The 22,953-nt window shown below is 39.4% G+C and overlaps 1 protein-coding gene across 3 annotated transcripts in view; it reads right to left on the bottom strand.

Annotated features, from left to right (window-relative positions):
• Nucleotides 1–425: 425 nt before the first annotated feature.
• The window catches only part of MYB (MYB proto-oncogene, transcription factor), a 34,732-nt gene continuing 12,204 nt past the window's right edge, over nucleotides 426–22,953 (bottom strand). For 2 of the 3 annotated variants that reach the window (XM_023254420.2, XM_045058088.1), the window contains exons 7-16: nucleotides 22,873–22,953; nucleotides 22,303–22,407; nucleotides 20,540–20,794; nucleotides 19,015–19,377; nucleotides 17,346–17,488; nucleotides 16,246–16,360; nucleotides 16,028–16,153; nucleotides 15,059–15,169; nucleotides 12,748–12,855; nucleotides 426–1,789 (exon numbers count right to left, since the gene is read on the bottom strand). In XM_023254420.2, coding sequence (XP_023110188.1) covers nucleotides 1,673–1,789; nucleotides 12,748–12,855; nucleotides 15,059–15,169; nucleotides 16,028–16,153; nucleotides 16,246–16,360; nucleotides 17,346–17,488; nucleotides 19,015–19,377; nucleotides 20,540–20,794; nucleotides 22,303–22,407; nucleotides 22,873–22,953 — 1,524 coding nt within the window. In that variant the 3' untranslated portion in view covers nucleotides 426–1,672. The remainder of the gene's footprint in view (nucleotides 1,790–12,747; nucleotides 12,856–15,058; nucleotides 15,170–16,027; nucleotides 16,154–16,245; nucleotides 16,361–17,345; nucleotides 17,489–19,014; nucleotides 19,378–20,539; nucleotides 20,795–22,302; nucleotides 22,408–22,872) is intronic. The other variant, XM_023254422.2, reaches the window with a different exon arrangement.

The raw sequence follows: 22,953 nt of genomic DNA, 5'->3' as shown, positions 1-22,953 counted from the left end.
AGCATTGCCCTCGGCACTCTCCCTGTGAGGTCTTCAAAGGTCATGACTCTTCTCTAGGGCTCCTGCTTTCCGTGACTGCCCCTCTCCAGGTGACAGTGTCCTTCAGGCCTCTACCCACCCAGGTGCATGCACCAACCCCGTGGTCCTCCTATCCCCACCCACATCTGTGGTATCAGTCCTCATTATCCCAGTGCACATGCTGCTGGAACCCTGACTAATACATTCTGCAAGATTCCTCCCAGCTGTCGCTCTGCACGTGATGATTTTCTAAACTACTGAACTTGGTTTTCTTGTTCTTCTTTCTTGGCTTCTTCACATGAGGTTCAGATGGTGCACAAATTATTAACCTAAGAAAGTGCTTCGGGTTCACTCCATTTCCTTAAAAGTATAACTATCGTCCACAATCACAAGAGAGAAGCCAGAAGTAATTAAAATAAGGGCACAGCTTTATTTCTCTACAAGGCAGTAAGTACACTGTCATATCAAAGTTCAGTGCCGGCCATCTTGCACCAAATGTTCTTAAGGCAGCAACTGGCTATAGACCCCAGGCTCTCGACCCCAGCTGCGAACACAGGTTCTGTGCGGCAGTTCTGAGACCTTACACTTGGAAACCATGGGGGACGCTGATCAAACACATAACCCCTGAATTAAAGAACAGTTAGGCTGAACTCAAAACAAAACACAGAACATCAACAACACAGATCTCCCAAAAAAGAAGTAAAGAAGTGCAATGCGAGTTCTTCTAAACCAACAATAACCAAAAATAAAAAAAAAACCAAAAAAAAAAAAAAAAAAACAATGACATCAACAAATGCAAAATCTCCCAAACCAGTTTTCCAAGGTATTACAAAAGGAAAAAAAAGTACATATATATATATAAAAAATTAACAAGTCTGACATACTAGTGCATAGTCAATTACCTAACACCAGGTTTCTTTTCTTTCCGTCCAAAGCTCTACTGCCCCTCTGATACTAGCAGCACGTCTACAGGCTAAGACCATAGCAGCAAAACACATTTTTCATTTGGCATTTACAAAATTAAATTACTGAATAAAAATATAATTTTTTATAAAACTATTTCACACAGTAATAATTTTTAAAGCAAGCTGACAACAACAACAAAAAAACCTCATAAAATGGTTTAGTACAATAAATGTACCTCCAATGTTATTAACCATAAATGAGCATTTACAATCTTGATTAATAATCCCATGGTATTAAGTCAACATTTATAGTAATGCATTGTGTTTAGTGATTGAGAAAAGTGAAATATTGGAGTACCTTTTTTTTTGTGTAAAAATTTCAAAAACCCCATCACAGGAAAAAAAATACTGGTCTGTGGGATCCTCTAAAATACAGATAAATCATTTTATGTTTAAAAAAATCTGCATTAAGATATTAACAACTGACTACAATTCATTACCTAATAATTTAGGTAAGACTGTTATTTATTTATTTATTTATTTATTTATTAAAAAAAATCCTTTTAGTTGGGTGAAATCCCATAAGATTTCATCCACCTAAATGCACTTGGTGCTGCTCTCAACTGTTGTACCACAACAAAAATAGGTTCTTCTCCCATTCATGAAAAGTTTCATGTGAAGGAATGATATATCATCCCAAGTCAACTTTTGAAGTGTTCTGAAAACCATAATGCTTGTCTGGAAACGTCTCACATGACCAGAGTCCGGGTTGAGAAGGCATTCACATATTTACGAGCTTGACCAGAAGCCGTCATCTGATCTTCTGTCTTTCCACAGGATGCGGTCTCCCAGGCACCGCTACAAGGCTAATGGGGGGGAAAGAGGGCAATGGCAAGGTCAGACAGGAAGCCCATACCTGAGCCCGCAAAGGATCCCCGATCCCAGCAGAACCAGCGTAGAGAATTCTGACCTCGGGATGGCAAGAGCAGTTACCAGGGAGCCTTTGTCAGATAAAATCTTAACCCTCTGCCCCCCAGCATTCGGACGTGCTATTAAGGGCCAGAAATCATTTATTGCTAAGAGAAAACCCCACTTCAAACGATACCATAAGCTACGGCTACACACTTCCCACTTTTGTCTATTGGGTGATTTTACAACGCTGGAGACAGAAAGGAGCATAATTCTCCCAGGTACCTAATGTGTCTCATGAAGCAAACTGGTGAGGGCTTCAGTCCTCTGAGTGAAGAAGCTCCTGGAGGTGCTGGAATCAATTAACACCTACTAAACATGGTATCTGTTCTGTAGGTACCAATTAAGTATCAATTCATTTAGAAATATCTGTTCACCAGGATAGACACACTGGAAGATACGGATGGAACTAGTATCTAATAGGCAGCCAGTGTTTGGCACTTCAGGGTCATGATCTCACTTACACAGCACCACCCCCCTGAGGGGGAGGTACGTTCTGTCTTCAGTCAGGCAGGAAATGGAAACCCAGGGTGGAGATAACCCTCCAAAGCCTCGCTGAGGGTGAGGAGTGGAGAGGCTCTGCACCCAGGTTTGTCTTCTGCACAGCCCTGGCTCTTGCCTTCCCTCCATACTGCTTCCCACTGAAATATGTGCTATTTGTGCTCTACGTAGTTCCCAAAAGGATTTAGAATAATTACAATATAAATATAAGATAACAGGGTTTAAACAGTGGGCAAGGCAGGGTCACAGGGAAACGGGGAAAAAATAAACAACATGATGATCTGGGTGAGATTTGTACGTAAAACACTTGTCATGAAGTACAGCGCACCAGCTGGGTGTAAGCCTCAAGCTGGTCTCTGAGCTGTCCAGCCGTCAATGCAGAGGTAAACAGAAACTCAAGCAGATGTAAGATCTGGGGTCCCTGAGCTCAAAACTAAACCAGCGGTTTAGTCAAAGCACAACTATTCCTGGAATTGACATCTAAGAGCGATTCTTCCATGGGACAAAAGAAGACAGGAAAGGCCTCTCTGCTCTCTAGAGTGTCCTTTAGGGGACAGAGTGAACAGGTGTGGAACAGGAGGAGTAGTAATGGGCAGGGTAAGACGTTGGTGGTGCCCCGCCCAGGTGAAGAGAGGGTGGCACCACGAGGAATTGTCTGGGAAATGGCAAGAAAAGGCAGATTCATTTATTCATGTTTTAAAGCTTATTTATTTATTTTGAGCGAGCGAGCGAGAGAATGCCAGCTGGGGAGGGACAGAGAGAGAGGGAAAGAGAGAATCCCAAGCAGGCTCCGTGCTGTCAGCGCAGAGCCCGACGTGGGGCTCGATCCCAGGAACCGTGAGATCACGACCTGAGCTCAGATCAAGAGTCGGATGCTTAACCGACTGAGTCACCCAGGCGCCCCGAGAAAAGGTGGATTTATATGGACCAGTGAGAAAGGAGGAGTGTACCTGGGTGGAGAGAGAGCACAAAAGAACCAGGAAGCTGCAATTTGTACGTTGCTTGTGGGAGGGACCGCGAGACAGAAAGAGATATAGTGGGTCAAGTGCAACATTTAGCAAGTGCCACCCATGCTGCCCAGTGTCTCACAGGTTTTATCTCATTTAATTCTTACACAAAATACCTGGGGCACAGGTGGGAGTCAGTGCACCTGTTCTACACACCGGCCAATTTTAAAGGAAGAGAGGATTTAGGCAACATCCTCAAGGACACCCAGCTAAGAAGTGATGAAGCAAGTCCCTACTGAGGGTAAGATGCTGCTTCCATGAGCATCCTCCACAGTGGAAAACAGTGGGGGCGGCTCAGTGGACTTGGGATTGCAGGAAGAAGCATTTAGATGGGCAGGGGGAGTCGAAGTCATCAGACTTTGTAGCAAACAGGAGTAATTCTGAATGAACGTGGTATTTGTCTGGTGATGGGGTTTTCCAGCCTAGTGGCTGGAACAAAGTTGCAGTGACATAAGGCTTACGGTGCCATGTTTCTAAATTGTGAGCTTTCAGAGGACGCAAACTGGCTTTCCCGGCTTCTGCCCAGTCTGCCATGCTGTCTCACCACCAAGGCAAAGTTGTCCAAGTTTACATATATTTGCTCTGAAGGCTCAGAGGTTCAACACATAACTTGAAATACTACATAGCAAGATGGATTATTATAATATTTTCCTGGAGCTGTGTATCACAAAGATGACAGGTGTTTTTTTTTGGAGCAGACTTCTGCCACTGGGTCACATTTAATCTTTTCCTAGACAAAATCACCAGGGTCTTTGAAATAGTTCTGAATAAATGATGTTTCTCTAGGTTCAAGCAAGTGGACTAAAGGTACATATTTCTCTAGTGTATATCTGCCCATACAGAGTTCATATTTCAGTTGAGTTGGCTGCCTACGTGTTTTTGCTAAATTTTCGGTGCAGCACTGAAAACACCCAATGGACACATGACACCCAATTAAAAAAAGGAAAAAGCTGATGCTACCGTTTCAATTACTGAGCTTACATCTGGAGTCCCTGTAGCACTGTGACATATCACTACTCAAGAGTGAACAGGTAAATATGGCAGATGTCTACATGAAGTACTGTGCAGTGCTCAGAGCCGATGATGCACACAGAACAAAGTGCATGGATCGAAAAAAACAGGTGAGTAAAGGGGCGCCTGGGTGGCTCAGTCGGTTGAGCATCCAACTCTTGATTTCAGCTCGGGTCATGATCCCAGGGTTGTGAGATCAAGCTCTGTGTTGGGCCCCGTACTGAGCGTGGAGCCTGCTTGGGATTCTCTCTCTCCCTCTGCCCCTACCCCCCACCTCAAGTAAAAAAATAAATTAAAAAACAAGAAACAGCAGAAGGAAGTATCTTCGTATACTAATATCTTATATGCAAATCCAAATTACATAAAGATACATACAAAACCCAAAAATACATATTTTGAGAGAACACATGCGAATGAATGGAGTGGAAAGGAGAATGTAAGTTGAGGTTGGAGAAAAAAATGAGAAGAAAGGACAAACGTTTCTATTTTCCTCTGGTTAAGAATTCTTCTACTTTAGTGGTGCTTCAATTAATGCAAACTTAATTTTCGAAATGCGTAAATCAAGTATCTTAAAATACTATGTGAAAACAATCTCGTGTGAATACAATACCATGTCTCTTGGTAAAAGTCAAATTCTGATACTTGGCCATACAGTACTTAAGTTAATGCAGGATTCCCAGAATCTGTTCAGGAGAACCGAATACTGAGTATTATCAGTTTCATATATTCTCAACTTGAAATTTGACCGTGTTCTTACTGGATGGCCCACATGGCCCACCACTTTATTCATGTTTGCCTCTTTCTCCAGGGCCAGATATTCAACACAAGATCAGTATTTTTTTAAAAATCATACATTTTTAATTAGTCTTTTGAGGAAACTTTTCAAACAGTCAACTTTTCCTCAGCCAAGAATGGATTTTTCCAAGAAACACACTGAACTCCAGAAAATGGACCATCCCGGGGGCATATGAGCCTTGGAGCTCAGAGTCTCAGGAGGGCAAGCCCCTTGGAAGACCTGAACCTCCCAGCGTGGACAAATGCCAGGACCCAGTAGTCATTGTGTGCCAGCTCCTTTTCTGCACTCTGTGAGTACTCCTTGCAACAATGAAGAAAAATTCAGTCAGAACAGACACAGACCTCTAGGGTGAGAGTTGAGGCAGAGCAGAAGGTCAAGGACTCAGGTATGAAAAGAAGTGTTCAGGTCCAACAGCTGAAATGACAGCGGCCTCCTCTTTTGCTATTTCCTTCTCTCTCTTTACCTTGAAACCCTGGGGCCATTGGCCAACTTTTCAAGCAGACAGAATAGTTTTGACAAAGAGGGATTAAATGTCTTTGTGCTAGAAGAATATTTTTTAATACTGTCATCTGTTATCTTTGTGCCTCTCTATTCCTTCCTAAATTTTAGTTTCATTTACGCTAAAGAACTGATAAGAATTAAGGATTTCTGTCCATGAATTCTTACGTGAATGCAGACCTGTCACTCTACCCTAATTCATTTCAACATTAATAATCCTAAGGAACATTCTCCTCCTCTCACCTGACAGTCACCTTGTTTATCCTGTAATGTGCCTTTAATTGCTCCCGGGCAGAAGTGAACTGCAAACAGACTGTCAAAGCTTTAAAGGGGATATCCTGCTAGGGCACTTTAAACAAATACTGGGATCCTTTGTGGAAAACAGAAGAAATAAAATGAGTCAAGACCATGTCCACAGGTGGTGTTCTGTCAGAATTAGATTATCTTCACATTTTCATTTGGAATATAGTTTTTTTTTTTTTATCATGCTGAACAACTGCTGTTATTATTATATTATATTGCAGCTTCACACAATAGCTGCTCATGTCAAAAACCTTGGCAAGGTATGCGTTTTACAATTTGCAGACCTAATAAAAAATTTGCATAAGTCATAAAAAATGATTTTGTAAAACCAAAGCAACTCGTGAGATGGCATTGGATTTTTCTTTTGGTCTGTTTTTAAATAATAAACAGATATGAATGGTGTCCTAAAGAATAAGGATAAAAATTATCTGATTATTCTATTTAACTCACCTGAAGAAAATGCTTACTCTGGACTAAAATTCTAAAAGTCAGAATTCATTCCCCAAAGAGCATCTTCTAAAGATGTATCAATTATAAGAGATAATGCAAAAATCTTGAAAGCTGCTGTATCTTAAAAGTCAGAGATAAACCTGAGAAGAAATGTAAGGCAAGGTCTATGGCTACCCAACTTTTCTCATGCACGACTGCTTCCCTATGTCTGCACAAAACAGTGGAATGCCCCCAATTTCGGGATTTTCAACTTGTCATAGAAAAGAGCCTTAAAAACTAGAGAATTAAAGGTCCAGACAGTGATTGGAGGTTACCTTATCCACCAGTGCCTCTACTGCCCACCCAAGCCTAAGTTAACTATTGCTAATGTGGACAGACTTTTCCCCAGTCCGGAGTTTGTCCTAGATGTCTCCGAGGGTCTCTTCATCTTACATGTTTACAGACTTTACACACAGTTTATGTCGCATAACCTAGGGTGTCACAATTTTTGGAGAAAATAGTTCTTTCCTTAGTGATACATTAGTTCAGACTATTAAGATTAAGACGAGTGCCAAATTTCTCTAAAGCAATTCTATCTTTGCTGTCCCATGGAAGAGTCAGTATCATAGCGTTTGCCAAGGCGAACCAAACAAAAAATCTACATCTTGTAATGTCTGGGGCAGGGCACTCTGAATTTGACCTTGATATATTTTCTTCCCTCATTCGGCCTTTCCTATTACGATCCAAAAGCTGTACACAGCAAACTTGCTTAATTTATAACATATATTGAAAGCAGGCCGCTGAAATACTACCAACGGCTACATGAATTCTTGCTGGGGGAGGTGGAAAAAAGTGGCCCAAAGGGAGAACCAAATGAGTCCAGGGGTATCCAGGAAAGCAGGCCAACAACAGCACACTACATTAAGAAATGCCCAGAAAGACAGATGACACATGTAGACAGACGGTTTCCATGTGTGTTGACATGCCAACACAAGTAGCAGAAAAATAGAGAAAACCAATCAATCAGATGTTTCATCTCCATCAGAGATCTGACTACCTTTATTTCAGGCATCAGTTGAGTCAGCTATCTCTTCGGGTGACCCACTGACACACTTCTGTGAGAGTGGAACAAGGAATGAGAAAGAACGTGCTAGAGGAAATAGCACACCACAGGGCAAGAAGACTTGGCCAAAGATGAGGCCTCCTTTCTGAGAGACTGCGCACAGCTTTTGCCTAATAATAGATACCACCAATGTACATGGACAACTGTGCTGCCATTTTGAAACCAATATTATATCCATTTCTGCTTCCTACCAGCCTTGTATGATGAGAGGAGGACATACTATACTACAGTTCTCAATTTATAGATGAGAACATGTTGTCCTGAAGAGGTTAATGAATTAAGATCATGCAATCTGAAAATGGTGGACTCTAGAGTAGAACCCAGATTTCTCTTGCCTGCGTGTTAGTTTATTGTGCTCTTCAGCAATGCTGATCATACCAAAAGGGTTTGCCCTATTTAAAAATGTTTTTTCATTAACAATTCACATAAAGATAGGAGCAATCAAAACCACATGGAATTGAAAAAGTGAGTTTCGTTTGCTTGCAATAATATTTTAAGATTCTTTGATGTTGTGCAAATGTGTTTAAATAATAATAGCTTAAGAAATTCACTTAAATTAAACTCACTGTTTTACAAAAGTAAGGCCATGACAAGCCAAGCCAGGAAATTAAAATTTAAGGCTGTCATTCTGTGGTTACAAAAAAGAGGAAAGTGAGTGAGTAAAGAGAGCATATGAATACATCTTTTACACTCGGGTCTTAAATAGGAATAAAAGGAAATTATAATTTAAGAGAAAAATACAGAAGTTCAGTAGGCTTATAACTTAAGTACAGTTTCGAATCTGCCAATGGAAATGTCTACCTCAAGAAATGGTTATTAGCATAATGTATTTATTTCAAAATGGAAAGCAAATGGAAAGCATGCTGAAGAAAATAGGCAGCGCTTTTCTCCTTGCAGAAGAGGGAGCTTTGTGTGGGTGTGTGTGGATGTGTGCGTCTGCCTCAGGCTCTCTCAGGGTAACTTCAGAATCGTGTTCCACCATGAATCTCTTTCCTGTCCCAAACTGCAAGTTTTCTAAGCTGGATTTTATTTCCCTAAACTTGATAATCTGATAATTTTCTAGACTCCATCCTCTACCCCTACACAACATAGGAAAAATGGTACAATGGCCCAATGTGAAAATCTCAACATATTTTGAGCTACATGAAAGACACAAATATCAAAAATGTCTCAGAACATTTTTATTATAAGAATCCCTGTTTGCTGTTACAATTTAAAATTAAAGCACCTTTGAAACAAGAAGAAGACATCCAACAATTATAAGATTGTGCAGCTGCTACAAATTCCTTTTGGAAAGAGATTAGCATAAATCATTTTAAAAACAAATAGAACATTATTTGTGCATAATGGCCAATATAGCCTCTCCGTAAGCCTTATAATTTAACTGTAACTCAGAGTTCTGAGTTACTAAAATTCATTATTTCTCAAAGAAAACCCACATAACACATGGATGTATTTAGCACCCTGATTTTGGTCTCTATGTACCGTTTCCCACAGAAGGGATCAGAACTCTTTGGGGAAATGGTTAATTCCAGGAAAAGAGGAAGGAAATGTGCCTATTAAGTAAAAACAGAATAAATTAAATAAAACTGAAAATTCTGGCTATCACATTGGACAGGAGCATACTGGGCATTTAAATCACTGCAGAAGTTCTATTGGACAGCATTGGTCTGAGATTAAAAGAGATCTAAGAGACAAAAAGCAATGTGAATGGGGCGCCTGGGTGGGGTCAGTTATTAAGTGTCCAAGTCTTGATTTTGGCCAGGTCATGATCTCACGGTTTGTAAGACTGAGCTGACAGCATGCAGTCTGCTTGGGATTCTCTCTTCCTCTCTCTCTCTGCCCTCTCTCCCCCAGAATAAATAGACATTTTTAAAAAACGCAATATGTGAAATTGTTTCAATCTGACCAGATAATAAAAGGATTCTTTTTTGAATTAATGGGGAAACTTAAATACAGACTGAGAATTAGAATATTAAAGAATTATTATAAATAACAATGTGTGATGACAGTTATATATGAAAACAACTTTATTTTTGGGGATACATCTGGAAGTGCATATGTGAATAAATGTCATACTGTCTGGAATTTTAACATGCCTCATAAAAATAGATGAAGTAAATATGGCAAAATGTAAATAATTGTTAAATCTAAATCACAGAATATTTTCTATACTTCTATGTATGTTTGAAATTTGTCAAAACAAAATGCCAATTCATAGCTTCTTGCATTTGTAGTTTTAAAATATTATATGTAATTTACACATATTTATGTATAAGCATGTGCATTTCTATGTACATCAGAAGCTAGAATTGTGCAGCTCCAGTATATTGGCCTCAAAAATAGTAATTGCTCTAAAGCGTGATTGTCATAATTAAGCCAGGGATGATTAACACTGAAATGACAGAACACAGAATTACTAGTCTTCAATAAACTGTTCTTATACCTAAGTTATTTAGACTATTGGATGGATAGACAATCCAACTGCCCTATACAAGTGGCAGGTATTTTATATTTTAGAAGTATCAAAATCTGGGGGCACCTGGGTGGCTCAGTCAGTTAAGTGTTCAACTCCTGATTTCAGCTCAGGTCATAATCTCATAGTTCATGAGTTTGAGCCCCAGGTTGGGCTCTGTGCTGACAGCGCAGAGCCTGCTTGGGATTTTCTCTCTCTCTCTCTCTCTCTCTCTCTCTCTCTGCCCCTCCCCTACTCTCTAAATAAATAAATAAATAAATAAACATTTTAAAAAAAGAAGTATCAAAATTTAAAAATATTTTATGAATTATATTTAGTTGTTTTAATTAAAAGCACTATGATAAAAATATCTAGAATGGCTAAAATCCCATTCAACATTTAAGTACGAAATACAAAAGTGATAGGTTACTTAAGTACTCTTAAGTTGAATAGCCAGATCATGTAAGAAATGCATCTGTTCAATAATACTGTTCATGAGAGTATGAGAAATTTCATGAGAAATGAGAAATCTGCCTGATTAGGTCAAATCGAATTACCAATGGAAATATATGATAAAGCAAAACTTCTAAACAAAATTAACAAATCACATAAACACCTATGTAAATATTGTTGAATCAGGATTATATGAAATATAAACAGCATCAGTTTAAATATTTAGATTCACTTGATCAATTTTCCAATATTTATCACAGAATTTAAAACATTTTAGAAATCACATACTTCTATGACCTAAGAAGCTAGATCTCCATGACACAAAACAATGGAAATATGTGGTGTGTGTGTACTATTAATTCATTTAATGAGGATTTCTTAAAATGAATTAGTTATCTATTGTAGCAGAATAGTAAGATATATTTAAGCAGTGTAAATCAATAAGCCCTATAGTACAGACAGAAGCACTGACTCTAAAATTAATTTTTGGATCTCAATTACTCCATTTAATGGAATTGACGAGTATTGCCTTCACAGCATGATGTATGTGAATGGCTTAATCCCAATGTACAGATATTAGAATCTGTAGAGTACCAAATATGACTCCTTTCTATGGTAGAAAATATAGATTAATAAAACAGGGCTACTACTTAATTTTGAGTTTCAAAGATAACTACTATTTCCATTAAGTAATATATAAATATGCTGAGAATAAAGTTCCATACTGATCATTTTTATGAAATGCAATAGCACTAAAAACCTTAAGGTAAAAAATTAGACAACTTACATAGGTTGAATCCCAAACTAGGTTATAAAATATATGTAAGGTTTACTCTAGCTTACTGTACTAACAGCAATAATCAAATTCTGTGTTCTGGAAACCAAGGGCCAAGTTTTTAGGAAAGGAAGAAGGAAAGAAAAACAAAGAAAGCATGGCCTTTTTGGAGCCAGGATCAATGCAAGGTAAAATTTTGAAGGAGCTGACCCTTGCCTTGACATGCTTCTAATCTGCTTTCTGTGTCTCCCTTCGGCCTTGGTGGAATTCGTTCTCTTCCTCCTGTCCCAATTCTTGGTGATACTCTGAGTCTTTCCACAGGTGGCCTACCCAACCCTGACTAACTCAAGAACATTCCAGAATCCCCCACCCCAGGCACTGGCTTTCCCTCTTCTGTGTCCTACACTCCAGTCAACCATCACCTCTCACCAAAGTAGCTGGACCAGAGAGAAGCAACAGGAAAGCAACCTCATTGAATTAAGAAACAAGATGTGCCTGCCTATAGCCCTTCCAGCTACATTTGCATTCGTTAAAAACTATAATGCCAGATATCAAAAATACTTAAAATGGGGAAGTTTTAAGATTCTCACAATTTGCAGAGAGAAAGCCTACCACAATGATGGGGAAGCCCTTAAAAGAGAAAAGAAAAAGAAAAAAAAAGAAAAGAAAAGAGAGCAAGTTCTCAAAGCAAGCCAACCTAGTTCAGTGCCTTTAACTCTTAGTACAAACAGCACTTTCCCCTTCAGACTCCAGGTTCTCTTTACGCTCCAGGGTTTATGAAGTTTCTCTGGGTGTAGCTCAAAGGGGTGGTGGGGGAGGTGAGCTCTGCAGGTGGCTGGATATCGGGCTATTTAATGTTGGGAACCGCTTTAAATAATTTAGGGGAGTAAATTTGCATTCTTATTTACATTTGGCTCAGGATTAATCTGGAATTTGCTGTATTTCATCAACATACACGTACTTCAGAGTTACAAGGGAAATCTCTTTTGATATTAAAACCCAGCAGCAGATGGTCAACTGCAGATTAGCCACACAACATTGGCAGCTGACTTTCTTATTCTGATAGTCAAATACATTGTAATTCTTTTCCAACCAGCTAATTTCAAACTTCATTCAAAATTCGAACAGTGCCTGAGTTTTGATGGCTTACTAATTGAGTGTAAAAAATAAAAAGTTGGAAATAAAAAGAAAACTATACCAATAAACTTTGTATAAACTATTTAAGAGAGAAGAGAGAAATATTGACAGACATGTAACCCATGATCTTGCCCTCAGTCACAGTAAGAAATGTGTCACTTCATCATGCTTTGGAAACCTGCTCTAATAAAATGTTCTAGTATGTCTCAGATGAGTGGCAACAGGGAATTTTAGGAGATTTTTAGACATCAAGAGTTGTTTAAAAGCTGTATCTATATCTGTATCTAAAGTCTTAAAAAAAAAACCCTCAAGATGACAGTGTTTCAGTGAATGGCTTTTAAGACACCAATGTTGGAATAGTAATTACCTGCAAGGGACTCGCCAGGGACCTGTTTTTAGGTACTGTAAATGCTTTGAGAACATTGTCTTCGTCTTCTGATACTGGCGTCATTAAAACGGAACTTGTAAGAATATTCTGAGGGGAAAGAACAATTTGAAATTTAAATGAGAGTGGAGAATATGAGAGCCGACACATTCTGACACCATAGACAGGAGATTATTATGAAGTGATACGTATGAGCAGGAACAAAGGCAGGGATCTGCCAGAAATTCTCTTCTCACCGAGCTCCGAGAAGGCCTTAGCTAGTACTCACCCTAATCCCATCATGGCAAACACCACTACAACAAAAAGCTTTGGGTCCTAATATAGTTCTAGGTGGGAGATGGGCACTCAGAAAATACCTGCTAAAGGAATCGGTAAATCCATACTTTTGAAAATGAAAGATCTACTAAGCTCTAGTTAGAGAGCTATTTATTTTATACATTGGTATGGAAATATTTTAGAGTTATCAATTAATGGCAGTATAGTATGATGGTTAAAAGTGTGGAGTTTAGGGGTGCCTGGGTGGCTCAGTCGGTGAAGCGTCTGACTCTTGGTTTCAGGTCGGGTCACAATCTCACAGTTTGTGAGTTTTACCCCTGCATTCGGCTCCTCCCTGGCAGTGCGCGGCCTACATTGGATCCTCTCTCCCCCTCTCTCTTCCCCTCCCCCAGTCATGCACCTGCTCTTTTTTCAAGTAATTTTTTTTAAACTATGCAATTTAGAACTAGACTTTCTGAGTTCTAACTCTGAACCATCACTTATTAGCTATGTAGTCTTAAGTAAGGGACTAAGCCTTCCCGTGCCTGTTTCCCAGTTGGTATAATGGTAATGATAATGTTACCAACCTTGCAGGGCTGTTGTGGGGCTTAAATGAAGTAATGCATCTAAAACGTTTAGAAGAGTACCTACCACTTAGTATATTCTGAATAAATATCATCAATTGTTATTAGCTCTGATTCTCCATGAAGGACAGCCGTGCATTATTTAAAAATTTTTAAAAAGTTTAACACTTAAAAAAAAATTACTTAGTGGTAACTAAGTGCTAAAAAGAAAGGAGCTCTCAAGCCACGACAAGACATGGAGGAAACTGCATATTACTAAATGAAAGAAGCCAATGTGAAAAGGCTCCACACTGTTTGATTTTAACTATATGAAGTCTTGGAAAAGGCAAGACTATAGAGATAGTAAAAAGATCAGTGGCTTCCAGGGGTTGGCGAGGGAGTGGGGGAGTGATGGAGGGATGAATACGTGGACCACAGAGAAATTTTAGGACAGTGAAGCTACTCTCTACGAAACTATAATGGTGGATACATGGCATAAATTTGTCCGAACCCACAGAATGTACAGCACCAACAGCAAACCCTAATATAAACTATGAACTTTGGGAGACAAAGGGTCAGCAGTGCTGGTTCATCAAGTGTAACAAACGTACCACTCTAGCGGAGAATGTTGATAATGGAGAAGGTTATGCACGTGTGGGGACAGGGGTATGTGGAAAATCTCTATCTTCTGCTCAACTTTGCCATGAACCCAAAACTGCTCTAAAAAATAAAGTTTATCTTAAAAAATGGTGGCAACCAAAGTAATGCAATAATAGGAACAATAAAGGGCATCTACTATAGATGCTGACGGGCATTATGTTAGATGCTGCACAAAACCAAACAGGAGGGGCGCCTGGGTGGCGCAGTCGGTTAAGCGTCCGACTTCAGCCAGGTCACGATCTCGCAGTCCGTGAGTTCGAGCCCCGCGTCGGGCTCTGGGCTGATGGCTCAGAGCCTGGAGCCTGCTTCCGATTCTGTGTCTCCCTCTCTCTCTGCCCCTCCCCCGTTCATGCTCTGTCTCTCTCTGTCCCAAAAATAAATAAATGCTGAAAAAAAAAAAATTTAAATAAAAAAAAAAAAAACAAACAAAAAACCAAACAGGAGACTACGTAACAAGGAGAAAATACTACATTTGGGAGACAGATAAACAAAGGAGAAGAAAATGCAAAGATTAACATTCTGTTTTCACGGAAATACATATTTTCATGCCACGGATTTTTTTAAGTGGCAAAGACTCTCAAATCATAAGAAAATAAATAATGAAAACAATCTGCGATGAAAAAGAATTTCCAACACAGAAACAAAATTTCTGCATTCAACATTAATGATCATGAGGAATCATAAGGAAATAAACATGTAATGGAGAATGTTCAGAAATATAATGCATTAAATAGTGCTAAAACCACAGGAGCCTCACATGCCACATGGAGAATTCTGCGAGGCACCAACATCTCATAACGTGGGCGTGTACTTACTGGCACATCCACCACAGGCGATGCCTGTGTGAACAGCTGAGTGTTCAGACTCTCCCCTTCCCAGTGGTTGGAGCAGAAGAAGTTTCCTGCTTTATCCGTTGGAGATTCCACCTGAAAGCAAACAGGAAGTGCTTTGTTGTTTCTAGAACTAGAACTTCCCATGGAGCATTGGCACTCGTTGGTAAATTTCTGTAAGATGAGCAATATCTGAGGATCTGATGTGTAACATGGGAAGTGTCATGGCTAATATTGTACCGTAGAACTGAAATTTGCTAAGAGAGCAGAAGTTAAAGATAAACATGTGAGGTGATGGATATGTCCATTGACTCAGTGATCCTTCCACAATGTATACATATATCAAATCATCATGTTGTATACTTTAAATGTCTTACAATTTTGTCAATTATATCTCAATAAAGCTAAAAAAAAAAAGAGTAAATTTCTGGCCAGTCTCTTAAATATTAATCCTAATATGAAAATAAATTCAAGAGGCACGGTATCTACCTGCTGGAAATGCTTCTTGCCACCAAGCTAAGACTTGGATCCCTGCAAGTTACAGCGTTTTTCTTTTATGCTGGAAGTTAGATACTATTGTTTTAATATAAATTTCAATTCTCCATGACATCTGAAAATTAAAAGTCGGTGTATTATTTATCTATCCATCGGTGTATCAGTGATAAAACAGTACGGTAAAAAGCTGCTTCCCTCTCTCTCCTTTATCCTCTCTAACATGTTTTCTGCTCACACATGAAGTAGATAGAAGTGGCTTGGCTTCCCAAATGAAAGGTTACATGCCCACAGTCTAGCAGTACCTCTTAACCGCATCTTGCAGGCAAACCTTGTATGAAAAGCAGCGCTGCTACCCAGTACTGATGCCAGACGTATAAAGGAACGTTCCGTGCCCACAAGGAACAGAGGGAGCAGGATTCACATCTTGTTCCTTCTTGACCCCAAGGATCTCACGTTTACCTCTTGTTTGATCTTCTTCAGTAAAGGTGGCCCATTTTCTTGAAACTCAGCAACAATTCCAGATTCATCAGATTCCTGCTTGATCACGTCCTGTAGGTCTTCTACTAGATGAGATGGTGTCTGAGGCTGCATGGAAGAGCGGGTATGTTTGCATCAGAGGCAAGTTTCTGTCTGTAATTAATACACCAGCTAACCTCAAGCCCTTGGCCAAAACTTACTAGCATCTTCAGAGGACCATATTTAATTTCTTGAGCTGCAAGTGCATGTTTGAACGGTGTAGGAGTTCTTGGAGAGCTTTCTAGGATTGACCTTTTGATAGCTGGAGTTCTAAAACTTTAAAGGGAAAACAAGGGTTGGTTCAATATGAAAGAACATAAGCCCTTTTACATCATTCTACCTATTAAATATAATATTTTTATACTGAATAAGCCCTATAATTGATATGCAATTGGATATGTGAATTAATCATATGTGTACTGTTAACAAAAAGATAACATATACATCACATATTTCCAAATATTTAAAAGTATTATATTCCCAAGACTAAGAGCATTAAAATATTCTTCATCTTTCTTTAGTGGTTCTGAAGATACACAGAGTGCCTCTAGGTCTTTCTAATGGTCATAAACATGGTAAAGGTTTGATGTCATTTACAAATAAATTTTATCTATTCATTAAAACAGGCTCATCACAGAAGACATAGAAAACCACCTTTTAAAAGGTACTTGTTGTAACAGGAAATAGTAAGACTGAATTTTTTTATTGATGTTCTCTGCCATTTCTTCGAATTGGTTAAGCCCTTTATTGAATATGTGGGAGGCATCACTCCTTGGCTTCTGATCATATAATATCCCTGGGGATTTTAGAAGCAGTCCTACCGACAGATAAATTTCAAAAAGGAAACATAAGATTAAAAAAATATGAACTAAGTACAGAACCATACCACTGTTATTCTGAATTTTGTAATCAGAGAGCAAAGGAGGTTGAAAATCTTGTCTTCGGTGAAGAAAGAAAAGCCTTACTGAGCAAACAGAAAAACTGAACAGAAAAATTATAAGGACTACCTCTGTATGTATAGAACATTTTGAAGTGAGCTACAAAAAGTAATCTAGTTTATCCTCTGACTCGCCACCTCTAGGTAGTTGTAACATGTGCAAGACAGATATATTCAATGTGGGAATATACATGATTATGTACATTACAGGTAGATCAGTAAAATTACGTACATGCAAATGGATCAGACATTGGGGACTGTATTCCATTAATTAAATATAGGTAAATAAGGGGAAATAATTTTATTCTTGAACCAAGGACTTACATAGTATTTTCCTTTTGAGTTTTCACAGTCTGGTCTCTATGAAATGGTGTTGTAACAGTCAATTTGTGACCATTGAGAGGGGTAGAAGTTAAAGAAGGCATTTCCAAGTCTAAGTTTTCATGGTTACCAGAAGTGTTTAAGAACTAAATATGGGAAGAAAGGGAAAAAAATTACTTAGATTAAACAGTGATTCTTTATTCAGCCCAACTTAAAAACCACACCATGAAAACGAGCAAGTATGTTTTACTGACCCACTATGTAAAATAACAAAGATGTTAACAAGCACATAGCATTGGACAGGGTATTGATTTATTTCATTTGAGCACCCGAGGTTCAGAATGAAATTTCCAAGAAATAAAATCTAGGGTCATTGCTGAAAAACTTGCAAAATCCTAAGAAAAAATTTTCAATAAGTGCCATTTGCCATTAAAGAGAATGAGATGCACTCTTTATTAAGATTATAAGCATTAAGGTGATTTTTTGGAAAGTAATTCTTGTTTTTCTTTCTTGCTATTTTTTCTCTTTAATGATCCATGAATTATGACAGAAGATTTGCATTATGTGGAAAATTCTTGGATAGTAAGCTGTGTTTCTCAGAACACCATCATTCTGGGAAAATAGCAGGTGTTCCTCAAAAAGTTCCAAGATACAATAAATTTGGGATACATACATATATCATAATCTCCTCCTGAAATTCATAATGCACACCAATTCATTAAAAATTCTGAGAGGTCCTGTAGTAAAGAGACCAATTTTAACTCTGACTTAGTGTTTCCCAAACTTCTATATTTCAATTTTTTCTGGACCATCTATTAAAGTCTTGTAGAACTAATATTCTTCAGAACACAATTTGGAAGATACAAGCAAAAAGCAAGATAATTATTTTGGTGGGTGCTTCATTTGTTCATATTTAGAGCTCTCCTTAAAATAAATTCAACAGACATAACTGGAAAAATGTTTGAAAGTGCCAAATTAACTATTAACTTCAATTATTCTCATAATTAAGGAATACAAGTCTCTGATAAGAATTATAATTTCCATGCCTTAAAAAAAATTCTATGAAAGGATATTTATGGCAAATACTGGGTTGATAACAAATTATGGCACAACTCAAAAAGCCAATGTTGAGAAATTAAAATTAAAACGGAAGTTGCTTTCCTTAAGCATTTGTTCCTTATGCTTTTCCAAAACTTTTCCACATATGGATGGATTGGAACCTTTAAAGTTTCGGGTTGCGACTCAAACAAATGCTCTCCAAATATAGTTTGGTTCCCTCCTCCCCTGGGTCAGTGAATCACAAAGTAATAAGTGAACAAATAGGAAGAAAATCTACTAAAGTTTTTAAGGAGAGGGAAGGGAGGGGAGAAAAGGAAGGGACCGAAATGTTAAACTCTAGTGTTGAAGGAAATAAAAACACGTCCCATGCAGCTAACCATGTTTCAAACCACCAAAAGAAAGAGCGAGAATTATGACAAAATGATCAGCCAGCCTACAGACAGCTCAAACTTTGGGAAGCAGTATGACTTAGCAACAGCTAGATTCAACGATGGAACGAGATCAGTGAGGGCAACAGTAATTAGTCATTTGTTCCAAAGGATTAGTTTCTAGATTATGAAGGCTTGAGTATCTGTTGAAAATTAGTAATAGCTGTGTAGAAATCATGCTCTACCTGTGAAGGGGAGAAGGGTAGGCTTTTGACAGGGGAACGCTTGGGAGTTGAGCTGCTGACGCCAGCAAATAGGAAGGAGCTAGAGCCTCCAGTGGCTAAGGGGCTTGCCTGGCCGCGCTTTTTTCGAAGGATGACCAGTGGAACTGTGCCGTGCCTCGAAGGAGGTAAGGGCTTGAGCGGGTCAAGTGAACCCTCACTCAACTTGAGAGCGTTCACCCTTGTGCTAGGCTCTCCTGCAGGTCTATTCAGACTGCCCTCTCTTTGCTGAAGCTTTAGGGCTCTGCCTGCATGATGTTGGCTAGGTGAAAACTCTGCTTCTTCAAAGAATTCAAAACTGCTGAGATCACACCATGATGAAGAATCCTGAAACAATGTGGGAGGCACAGAACTCTGAGATGGTGTGTGCACGATATGTGCCATCACCTGAAACACAGCACTGAGAAAGAACACCGAATGCAGAGAAAACACCTGGCCCTCTTGAGAAATAGCGTCAGGATTAACAACCGTTCCAGCACACCGCACGGCAGGTCTACCATGCGGCCTCCAGGCTGGTCCTACGTGTGTGCTGCGGGGACCTCCAGGTATTCTCTCATTTGCATGCAATCCGAAGCAAAGAGAAAACCTCTTCTAGATGGCACATTTTGGCAACCTTCATCCCGTTGGATGGATATGCAGGTAAGTGCTTTTTAACCAACTGGGCAACAAAGGAAATGAACTGAACATTTGCTTTTTAGGTGCTAACCTCACGTTTGTTTCACTAAAGATGGTTTATCTCAGTGAACCAGTTGGGGCTGGTAATCAATCATCAATGTTTTGTGAAGAGAGCCATGTACCAGCAATGAACTCGCTACCACTCAAATACACGGAACGACTGCTTAAAGGTCTAAGTAAACATAATTCTTAATGTGCGACCCAAAAGCAAAGCACAATTCTAGGGGCGCCTGGGTGGCTCATTCGGTTAAGCATCCGACTCTTGGTTTTGGCTCAGGTCATGATCTCATGGTTCGTGAGTTCAAGCCCTGCATCGGGTTCTGTGCTGACAGCATGGAGTCTGCTTGGGACTCTCTCTCTTCCTCTCTCTCTCTGACCCTCCCCTGCTCGCTCTCTCTCTCTCTCTCTCTCTCTCTCTCTCTCTCAAAATAAACAAATCAACTTCAAAAAATTAGAAAACAAAACTTAAAAACAAAAGCAAAGCACAATTCTAAAGAAACACAAAAAAGTAACAAAGTAAATACGTTAAAAATAACTCAAACAGTACTCCATAACCCGAGATCTACTTATAGGTCATCAACTTTACTATTTTAAAAAGTATGCATTTTGAAGGAAATGCGTGAAAAGCCACCTTTTATCTGCATAGCCTATGAAATCAGATCTTTGAAAAAACAGACACAAAGGCTAAAATCATACTTTTACATTCATACATGCTAATAACATGTTATTTGCCATAGAAAATGGTAATAATTTGAGAACTGGGTTTCCTAATTCACTATCAAAAACATTCACTTGCCTTAACAATTCTACTTACAGAATCTATAAATTGAAGTGTTTCTGCAAATTCTAAGAGGTTCTTAACATTATCCAGAATGGTGCCTTGGTGGACGATCATGCACCTTGCTGGAGAGGCACTTTCTTCAGGTAGGGAGCCAGGATCCACAGGCAGAGAGGGAGTGGAGTGGTGTTCTTCCAAACAGGAAACAGGTGCACTGTCTCCATGAGGTCTGGTGTGGTCAGCGATGGTGGTGCTGTGCCACCCGGGGTAGCTGCATGTGTGGTTCTGCGTCTAAGGAGGTGGTGGGGGGGGGAATAAAGAAAGAGTAGGGAGAAGAAAGGGAGAAGGAACTTAGCAACGAAGTTGCACAAGGTATCAGATGCTGTTGGAGGAAAGATAAAAGTAGTTGCATCATCCAAAACTTGCGCCTATGAAACAGTCGTCAAGATGTTTCCTTTTATCGATGCAAGACCCTGCTTTTTAATAGTGGCATAGTCTGTCACCTATATGAACACCCTCACTGTCATCATTTTGCTAAAACTGCCAACAGAGAGACTGTGTCCTCAAGTGCCACTCTCCCATGGTCCATCTTAAAAGTCTACTTTAACATCATCTCCAAAAGGACCACGCATGGTTGCTGTGAACTAAGAATTGTCCTGTTCTCATTCTAACCTACAAAAAGGTCAGAGGACTCGAGAGTTAGAGTTGCTTTTCTCTGCATATGTTCTCATTGCTTCTATCCCTTTCTAATGTTACGGATTGCACTGATGCAGTGAAGGGCTGTCAAATCAACGTGGTTAGGAAAGCAGAAGGGCAAATTAACAGAAGTCTCCTTTCGGCACGACCATGCAACAAGAGAAATTGCAAAACGTGAACCAGAGTTAAAAAGTGGTCGAGCTAACATATGCACATAATCATCTTACGATTTAACCCCAAAGACATGTATTCCTAAGAATACCCACTGGGTATCGCATCTCTTTTATTCTCTTTGTTGCTGAACTAAATCTGTCACAAAGTACACGCTGATTTCTCAGTTTGCGGCCAATCACCAAAAAGATGTCAAAATTCAGGAATGGTCCACAGGGCTTTCATGCGTGCAAACAGAAGAGAGCAGCCGTGTTATTGACAGAGAGAGGATGTGTATCTTTCTCACAGGTATATACTGAACATGCTTCAAATCATATGTGAATTAGAAAGTATGAAAATGTAGGTTAAGAAAAATAATAAAAGAAAAAATCAAATGAGTAGGTATCATACAGATACATAACTTTGTAAATAAAAGCAGATTTTCATTCATTTATATCTGTTAGTCAGTCTTTGAACTAGTAACAGTCCTGGAAAAACAGGAAGATTGATGGTGACAATCACAAGTGGATATTGTGTTTCTATTGCCACTCAAAAGGGCTACTTTTAATTTAGTCAACACACATGGTGATACCCACTGCATTTTATTACAAGCAACTTCTGTTCAAACAGTGTTAAGTGGGTTAAGCCTCTGACTTCAGCTCAGGTCATGATCTAGTGGTCCGTGAGTTCCAGCCCCATGTTGGGTTCTGCGTTGACAACTCAGAACCTGGAGCCTGCTTCAGGTTCTGTGTCTCTTTCTTTCTCCCTGCCCCTCCTCCACTCACTCTCTGTCTCTCTCTCAAAAATAAATAAACATTAAAAATTTTTTTTTGAAACACTATTAATGGATCTACAGTCTTGATTAGTGTAACACTCAGAAGAGAAGGGAAAAGAGACAGGAGGGCACCGGGGTGAAGTTCTCCCCACATTCAAGCACCTGGTTGCATTCTTACCGGTAGCGCCTGCTGTCCTTTGAGCTCATTCTCAGTCGACATTAGGAGCAATTCTAATTCCTTTATTCGCTTTTCTTTCTCAGGGTCTTCATCATTATAGTGTCTCTGAAATTAAAAGTAAAGGAAGAAAAACAGAGAAGGGCCTGATTGAAGCTACTGCAGATACAATGGCTGTGGCCCGCAGTCATGAGGGGCCATACAGCCCAATGAGCCTCAGCGTGAGACTGGCACCAACGAAATGTGGCACAAAGCTCTGTGAGTGTCATTCCACACCTAAGGGAGCGATGTGAAATCTGAGGCTCAAGTGGGTGCTGACTGATGAGCTGGTTCAACTTATGACATCAGAGAATCAGAGAATTCCTGAGCAGGTTTAACTCTAGAAGCGAAGATTGGTAGCTTGCTGGCCAGAACTCTACCCACCCCTCTGCTACTCCCTTTTTTTTTTTTTTTTTTACATCAGTCAGTCAAGCGAAAATAAGTATTTACATGAAAGAAATAAAGCATGTCTTGAAAAAGTTGCTTTGAACAGCCAAAGGGTTTCTTTACGAAATGGTCTTCACATGATCTTACCTGAATGGCTGCAGCAGCTGGCTGAGGGACATTGACTATATTTACATGTAACGCTACAGGATATGGGACATGACTGGAGAC

This window comes from Felis catus, chromosome B2 (genome assembly GCF_018350175.1).
Source record: "Felis catus isolate Fca126 chromosome B2, F.catus_Fca126_mat1.0, whole genome shotgun sequence".
NCBI classification, from domain to species: domain Eukaryota; kingdom Metazoa; phylum Chordata; class Mammalia; order Carnivora; family Felidae; genus Felis; species Felis catus.
The sequence above is the reverse complement of the archived record's forward strand: the minus strand, read 5'-3'. Positions and strand labels throughout refer to the sequence as shown.